Consider the following 8,157-nt stretch of genomic DNA (forward strand, 5'->3'; position numbering starts at 1 on the left):
CCCCTGAAGCTGTGGGTTCTGTTCAGTTTTGGCATTTCTGTCCCCCTGAAACTCTGGGTTCTGTGCTCTTTTGGGATTTCTGTCCCCCTGAATCTGTGGGTTCTGTTCAGTTTTGGCATTTCTGTCCCCCTGAAGCTGTGGGTTCTGTGTTTTTCAGTGGGTGCTGTGTTTTGCAGTGGGTTCTCTGCAGTTTTAGGATTTCTGTGGCCCTGAAGCTGTAGGTTCTGTTCAGTTTTGGCATTTCTGTCCCCCTGAAGCTGTGGTTTCTGTGTTTTTCAGTGGGTGTGATCCGCTGCCCCATCTGCCGCCAGGAGTGCCGCCAGATCGACCTGGTGGACAACTACTTCGTCAAGGACACCTCGGAGACTCCCAGCAGCTCCGACGAGAAATCCGAGCAGGTAAGACCCATCCTTCCACCCCCATCCTGTCCTTCCCTTCCTTCCATCTCTCCCAGGACAATCCCAATCCCTTTTTTCCCATCCAGGTGTGCACCAGCTGCGAGGACAACGCCAGCGCCGTGGGTTTCTGCGTGGAGTGCGGCGAGTGGCTGTGCAAAACGTGCATCGAGGCGCACCAGAGGGTCAAATTCACAAAAGATCATATGATCAGGAAAAAAGAGGACGTGTCTTCGGGTCAGTGTTGGCTTTTGTTTCATTCTGTTCATTTTTTAGAGGGTTTTGTCTTTATTGAGAGGATTTRTTTTGTTAAAAGGCAGAGGGAGGTGACAGCAGCGGGGTGGTTTTACCCCCGGGTTTGGAAAAAGGTTGGGAAAAAGTTATCAGTGCAGCATTGGTAGATCTAAAAATTGAGGGAAAATTAAATTTTAAACTAAAATTTTCAATTAAAATAGAAAAAAAATGGAATTTTAAACTACAGTTTTCAGTTAAAACTAAAATACAGGAAAAACTAAATTTTAAAATCTTAAGTTAAAATTTTAAACTAAAGTTTTCAATTAAAATAGAAAAAAAATGGAATTTTAAACTACAGTTTTCAGTTAAAACTAAAATACAGGAAAAACTAAATTTTAAATGGAAATTTTAAATTAACATAGAGGAAAAACTAAAATGGAGGAAAAACTAAACTTTAAACTAAAATTTTCAATTAAAACTAAAATAGAGGAAAAACTTAAATTTTAAGTGAAAAATTTAAATTAAAATAGAGGAAAAACCAAAATAGAGGAAAAATTAAATTTTAAACTATAATTTTAAGTTAAAATAGAGGAAAAACTAAATTTTAAACTAAAAATTTAAATTAAAATAGAGGGGAAACAAAATTTTAAACTAAAATTTTAAATTAACATAAAAGGAAAACTAAATTTTAAACTAAAATTTTCAATTAAGATAGAGGAAAAACTAAACTTTAAATGAAAATTTTTATTTAAAATAGAGGGAAAACTAGATTTTAAAATAAAGGAAAAACTGAATTTTAAGTGAAAATTTTCGATTAAAATAGAGGAAAAACTAAATTTTAAGCTAAAACGGTGTTTTAAATACTTTGTGCTGTTTGATGTCCAATGCCTTTGGAAAGGATTTTGATCCATTCTTAATAATCCTTCCATGTAAAAGAGTAAGTGACTAAATGGAGGGGTTGGAGTCTGGAGAGCATATTGATAATCTTATTGATTGACATATTGACATATTGATAATCTTATTGATTGGTGTATTGACATATTGATAATCTTATTGGCATTTTGACACATGGATTATCTTATTGATTGGCATTTTGACACATTGATTATCTTATTGATTGGCATTTTGACACATTGATTAGCTTATTGATTGGCGTATTAACTTTGATTTTCTTACCCATTGTCCAAGGGAATTAAATGACACATTTTGCTGTGTTTTGTTATAAGGAGCAATTCTAGTTCTCCCTGCACATATAAATTTATAGTTACCTTCAATAGATGATGTTATTGTTGTATTAATAACTGAGAAAATGTAGAATTTGAATCTGTTTTAGGTTTAATCTGACTGGCAAAATTTAACATGTGAAGCGTGTTTAGGGTTTGTTTAGATGTGCAGCCTTATGGGAAGTAAATTTCTAAATATTGTTTGATCACAGATCATTTGTAATCTTTTGGGGTAATGTGGAAAGTCTCAGAACTGGTCCAAGGTATTGGGATTTTATCATTGGTAGCCTATAGAGATAAAGTGAAAAATGTTCTCTGAACAGCTCCAGGGTATCTGGATTTTAGCTTAGAAAATTTTATTTGTAAATGGGTTAAAAGTTCTGATTTAAAGACCTGTGGGTTCTCCACATTCTAGATGTAGAGCGATCATATTGAGAATGAGAGATCTCGACACTTTGCTCTCTTTATTTAAATGAATTTAAAATGAATTAAGATCCTCATAAGTGTTTTTTTGTTTCCTTTCAAAGAAGCAGACACTACTTTCCTTTTTGAAAACTGTTTAATAATTGAAAAGTTTGCTGTTGAGCTTTCTTCTTTCAGACAAGGATCTTATTTCATTTGCTCTATCAAATAAGCCTCATTTTGGAGAGGTTTCYCTTTGTATCTTAGTGAATAATTTTAATAACTATTGAAGTTTAAGTGAGAATGAGAAACCCTTAAATTCAATCAAATTATAGGGACCAAGGAAGAATTACTGATGTTTTTACATGGAGTGCTAAATGTAACTCTAAACTTGATATTCCCCTTGGATAACCTGCTGGGAAGGAGCTGCCAAATAACTTTTCCAGCAAAGTTTCTGTCAGAAATTTTATTTATTGTGATTGGTGGGAAGGGCTGGTTATTTTTTTTTTCTTCTTAAACTCAAAGATGTGCCCTGGAGAGTTCAAATTCCCCTCACTGAGTGGCAGCTGTGGGTTCATCATCTCTTTCTTTGCAATAACTTGCATGATATAACCAGCTTCAAAAACCTGATAGAGCCAGGAAAATGTCTGTATTTCAAACCCTACCTGCTGCATCTCCCAAAGGCTGCTTTCCTCTTTGCCAGGCTCAAAATATCTTCAAAACATTGTGCAGGACTTTTTTTTTTTAGCAAAAAAACTATTTTTTGACATTGTTATTTGCTCAAGTGGAAAGTGTAAGCAGTTTAGGACGGGTTTGAATAATGCTTCAACGTTGGCTTTGCAGTTTTTTCACTTCAGTTGGGTTTGACTCAGTGAAAGGTTTCAAGGGATGTCCTAGAAAACCCATAGGGTAAAAATTAAAAAGGTTTGGGAGGTTTGACCAATCCTTCAGCGTGTCAAAGGTGAAATTGTACAGAAYGAAATCTTTATAAACACATGAACACTGTGCTGGTGGTTTTGTCAGGTTTTACAAGGTCTTYAAGGGCGTTTGTGAGAAAAGAGGAATTCCTCCTTCTCCTCGAATGAATAAAGTGAAACTATTAACCACTGGGTCTGTAAATCACAGAATCATTAAGGCTGGGAAAGACCTCTGAGATCACTGAGTGCAAGCCCTGAGCTGATGTATTCACAGTGACTTCAGCCTGAGAGCAGAGCTGGGGGTGCCTTKGCCAGCCCTTGGTTGTTCCTTAGCCTGGAAATTAATTGTTTTGCTCTTCAGATTGTCGAAATTTTATTTTAAAATGCACAAATGGTTTATTTTTGAAAACAGAGGCCGTGGGAGCATCTGGTCAACGTCCTGTTTTCTGCCCTGTCCACAAACAAGAGCAGTTAAAACTTTTCTGTGAAACCTGTGACAGGCTGACATGCAGAGACTGTCAGTTACTGGAACACAAAGAACACAGGTACAAATATTCCCATGTTTTAATTCTGTGATGTGTCAAAGAATGGCATTTTTTGTCTTTTGTTGGACTCAAACCATTCCTTTCGAAGCAGAACCTGTGGGGAGCGGGGGGGATGGAAAACTTTAGTTTTGGAAAAACAAAAAGTTTTTGGAAAACTTTTTCAAAAGCCTTTTAAGACCAGATTCAAACCAGCATGGGCTGAGGAGGTTTGGTGTGATTCAGGTGACAATTTGCCTGGCAATGTCACTCTGTTCAGGAATGGGATGGAAATTCCTGCAGCCCTCAACACCTGGTGCTGTAACAGCAGCAAAACCTCTGCAGTGAGTCACGGGTGAGGTCATTTTTTGAAAGGGCATATTTGATTGTGCAACAGTCTTGAGGGGAATTTTGTAAAGGAGAGTCTAAATTTTGCCTCTTAAATGATTCTTCTAGTGTGGAGGGGGAGAAGGGTTTGGTTTTAATTGGTTGAAAATTGCCTAATTCCTGGTAAAAAGGAATGCTGTGTTTGTCTCTGCTAGAAAAAGAGTTGGAGCCTCTTTAAGATCCAGTTCAAACTTTCAGCTCTCTGGCAGCTCTGTCAGATCATTGTTTGAATGTCTGAAAAAATATTTTTCAGTGTTACAATAGAAAATCTGGGGACAATAAATAATATTGATATTTATCAATAATACTAATATTGATATTTATCACTGCACCAACTGCTTTTCCCAGTCAGGCTGCAGGTAACTSTCCTCTGTAAAGGTGCAATATTGAATTTAATGATGTTTTTCTCACAGCAGTGATTATTCTCAGACTACTACAGCAGCCTGGGGAGAACTTTTACTTTTGAAATGAATATTCTTAAAATATGAACAACCTCAACTATTCCTGCTCTGTTCTTTCATAGGCTTGATGATAAATATCCTGGGTGCCACCCTTGTCACAGAGGGTGCCCTCCTGGGTTATTTTCACTAACTGGTTCCAGTTGGTTCCTTCTGTTTTGTGCATGTTGCTGATGGATTAACAGATGGATCTTGTCCTTCTTACCTGTGCTCTTCCAGAAGGAGAATTCTTTGCTATTAAAGTGCTTTTTTATTTTTTTTTCAGAATATTCTTTCCATATGGTTCTGWGTGCAGGTGCCACTTACAGGTGATWAAGGCACTGCTTTGTCTGCCTGAAGTGCAGCTGAGATTTTATGGAGGAGAATCATGCCAAGTGGGAAAAAAATTGATTTTAATCCCGTTTTATTCTTCCCTGAAATCCTCTAAAGAAAGTATTTTGGCTGTAGCAAGAGCTGCATCAGAATTTTCACAGTACAAGCTGAATGTAGATTTTTTTCATTTCTGCTTCAAGTGGAAATACAATTTTGAASTTAATGAAAATAATTTCAGAAAATRAGCAGCTCCCAAACATTTAATACTTTGTCTTTGGGCTTTAGGAGTGCTGCTTTTTTTGTATTATAGTGTCTAAAATCTGTCTGCAAGAACTTTARACTGTTCTTAGAAAAAGCAAAACTCCAACACTGAGGAATCTGAACTCTTGGAGCTCAGATCTGTCTGTTGCTGGCACAAACTGAATTAACAGGARCAGAATTGTTTTTGTTGTGAATAGTGTTCTCTGTCTGAGACCCTGTTACCACAATTGTGAGACATTTAAATAAAAACCACTGTTGCAGTAAGTTTGGTGACAATCCAGACAGTCTTTTTCTGTTGGATTGTAATTCCAAATTGTGACAGAACACAACTCTACTTTCTTTCTCATTTTCTTTGGGAGATGATGTAAATTGCTCCTGATGCAGCTTGCAAGATGCTTTATTAATTGTAGCAATTTTCTGCCAATTTAAACATTGGGAAAACATTGCCAAGGTGTTCTGGGACTCTTGAGTTTTCCGTGTTGTTAACAAATCCAATTTCAGAAGCACGAAGTTAATTCATTTCAAAGACAAGACTTAGCAAGTGACTATTAGGAATTCTGGATTTTGAGCAGTTGATCAGAAAAGATAGAAATTCCTGGAGCTGCTTTAATTCCCCTTTGCCATTTTCAGCAGAGGCACTTTGTTTCTGTTGCATTGATAATTCCCATATTTTAGGAAAATGCACCTAATCCTGTTATTTCCCCTCAGTGTTGGTTTTTACACTCAGATGAAATAATGGAAGGTGCCTTTGATAGCAGCTGTTTAGTTGAAGAGCTTGGAAGGGAATATTCTTCTCTTGGAAGTACCAGAGGTGGAAAAAAACTTCATTTTTTARTAGGAAAATTGTCTTCAGATTAAACTAATGCAGTCAGATACAAGCAGTGTAATCTCAGCTAAAAAACTAGGGAATTTGGAATAGTTCAGGGTGGGGTTTTTTGGTATCCTTTAATGTGTGTTTAAGCTGTTRGTGCATTTTCCTCATTGAATTCTAAAGTTTCTCCTGGATCTGCTATCCTTGGAAATGAGGCAGTGCATCCTTGTGTGGCTCGAACTGATAAATTTCCCAAAGAGATTCACTCTTCTGGACAGTACCAAAGGGCTTTATCAGCATTTAAAACATTTTACACACTGATCAGAATATGCAGTCTGATTTTTCTTAGTGTTTTGCAATATTTTGTCAAAATTGCTTGGCTTTACACCAGAACTGGGAACCTTGAGCTCCAGCCTGCTGCTTCTGGATAATCTGTGCCTTCTCTTGCCTTTTCTAAAGGTACCAATTCCTGGAAGAAGCTTTTCAGAACCAGAAGGGGGCAATTGAGAACCTGTTGGCCAAGCTTCTTGAGAAGAAGAATTATGTMAACTTTGCAGCTGCCCARGTTCAAAATAGGTGAGTTCCCCTGAATGATCAGCTGTTAAACTGCCTTTTTAATGAATCACAGGAAGATGAGTGATGGGATGGAGTTAATTCTAATTCTGTGTCTTAATTACTGTTCATAATGTTGGTTTTTTTCCTTATAAGACTGCATCTTATGAAAATTGTTACAAAAAACAAAGRTTTTGTCTTTTGTGGCAACTTGGAGTAGAACCAAAGATGTGACATATTTATGACGCTTTGGGGCTGGAGGAGAAAAAGGAATTAAAAAAAAAGGGAAAGCCATCCTATGGTTTGTACTGAGTTAGCTCTAAGTGGCAGAAGGGTTGAAATATTGAAATATTTTTATGTTTGATGCAAAGGTCTCTGATAACTGCGTGACAAAAACTCGGTGGGAGTTCAGATAGGAAACTGTTGTCGCTTGTTAATTCTAATTTTRTATCTTAATTACTGTTCATAATGTTGTTTTTTTCCTTACAAGACTGCATCTTGTTGGAAATTGTTACAAAAAACAAAGATTTTGTCTTTTGTGGCAACTTGAAGTAGGGCTGGAGGAGAAAAAGGAATTAAAAAAGCAATGAAAGCCATCCTGTGGTTTCTACTGAGTTAGCTCTATGTGGCAGAAGGGTTGAAATATTGAAATATTTTTGTGTATGATGCAAAGGTCTCTGATAACTGTGTGACAAAAACTCGGTGGGAGTTCAGATAGGAAACTGTTGTCACTTGTTAATTCTAATTCTGTGTCTTAATTACTGTTCATGATGTTGGTTTTTTTCCTTACAAGACTGCATCTTGTTGGAAATTGTTACAATAAACAAAGATTTTGTCTTTTTTGGCAACTTGGAGTAGAACCAAAGATGTGACATGTTTATGACACTTTGGGGCTGGAGGAGAAAAAGGAATTAAAAAAACAAGGAAAGCCATCCTATGGTTTGTACTGAGTTAGCTCTAGGTGACCGAATGGTTGAAATATTGAAATATTTTTATGTTTGATGCAAAGGTCTCTGATAACTGCCTGACAAAAACTCAGTGGGAGTTCGATTAGGAGACTGTGGTCGCTTGTTAATTCTAATTCTGTATCTTAATTACTGTCCATAATGTTGTTTTTTTCCTTACAAGACTGCATCTTGTTGGAAATTGTTACAAAAAACAAAGATTTTGTCTTTTGTGGCAACTTGCATTAGGGCTAGAGGAGAAAAAGGAATTAAAAAAGCAAGAAAAGCCATCCTGTGGTGTGTGCTGAGTTAGCTCTAGGTGGCAGAAGGGTTGAAATACTGAAATATTTTTATATTTGATGCAAAGATCTCTGATAACTGCCTGACAAAAACTCGGCAGGAGTTCAGATAGGAAACCGTGGTCGCTTGTGGGGTTTTGATGGGGTTTTTTTTTAGGTGGATTATCTGAAATTCAGCGTCACGTTCTGCATACAGAGGCAGAGGGAGCACGTGGTTTTTGCTGGCTTTTCACCCACTTGGGTGACGTGGTTGTGCTGCAGCTCAGGGAATTCCACCCCGTTTTCTGGGGGGGTTTGTGAGCCTCCTGCAGCTTTCGGGTTATTTGCAAAATGACACATCAGCTGGGGGTGGAAAGTACCAGGGCAGGATGTGCACTGAAGACAGAAAGAGAAGTTGTGATGCAAATTTTTAACTCTTTGTAGTGCCATATACATTAAAAA

The 8,157-nt window shown here is 37.1% G+C and overlaps 1 protein-coding gene across 3 annotated transcripts in view; it reads left to right on the top strand.

The window, feature by feature from the left end:
• The window catches only part of TRIM33 (tripartite motif containing 33), a 44,501-nt gene that overhangs the window by 15,554 nt on the left and 20,790 nt on the right, over positions 1 to 8,157 (top strand). For all 3 annotated transcript variants that reach the window (XM_057375199.1, XM_057375197.1, XM_057375198.1), the window contains exons 2-5: positions 280 to 398; positions 485 to 632; positions 3,584 to 3,716; positions 6,381 to 6,497. In XM_057375199.1, coding sequence (XP_057231182.1) covers positions 280 to 398; positions 485 to 632; positions 3,584 to 3,716; positions 6,381 to 6,497 — 517 coding nt within the window. The remainder of the gene's footprint in view (positions 1 to 279; positions 399 to 484; positions 633 to 3,583; positions 3,717 to 6,380; positions 6,498 to 8,157) is intronic.

This window comes from Malurus melanocephalus, unplaced genomic scaffold (genome assembly GCF_030028575.1).
Source record: "Malurus melanocephalus ecotype Western Australia unplaced genomic scaffold, MMel_1.1 scaffold_243, whole genome shotgun sequence".
Lineage (NCBI taxonomy): Eukaryota > Metazoa > Chordata > Aves > Passeriformes > Maluridae > Malurus > Malurus melanocephalus.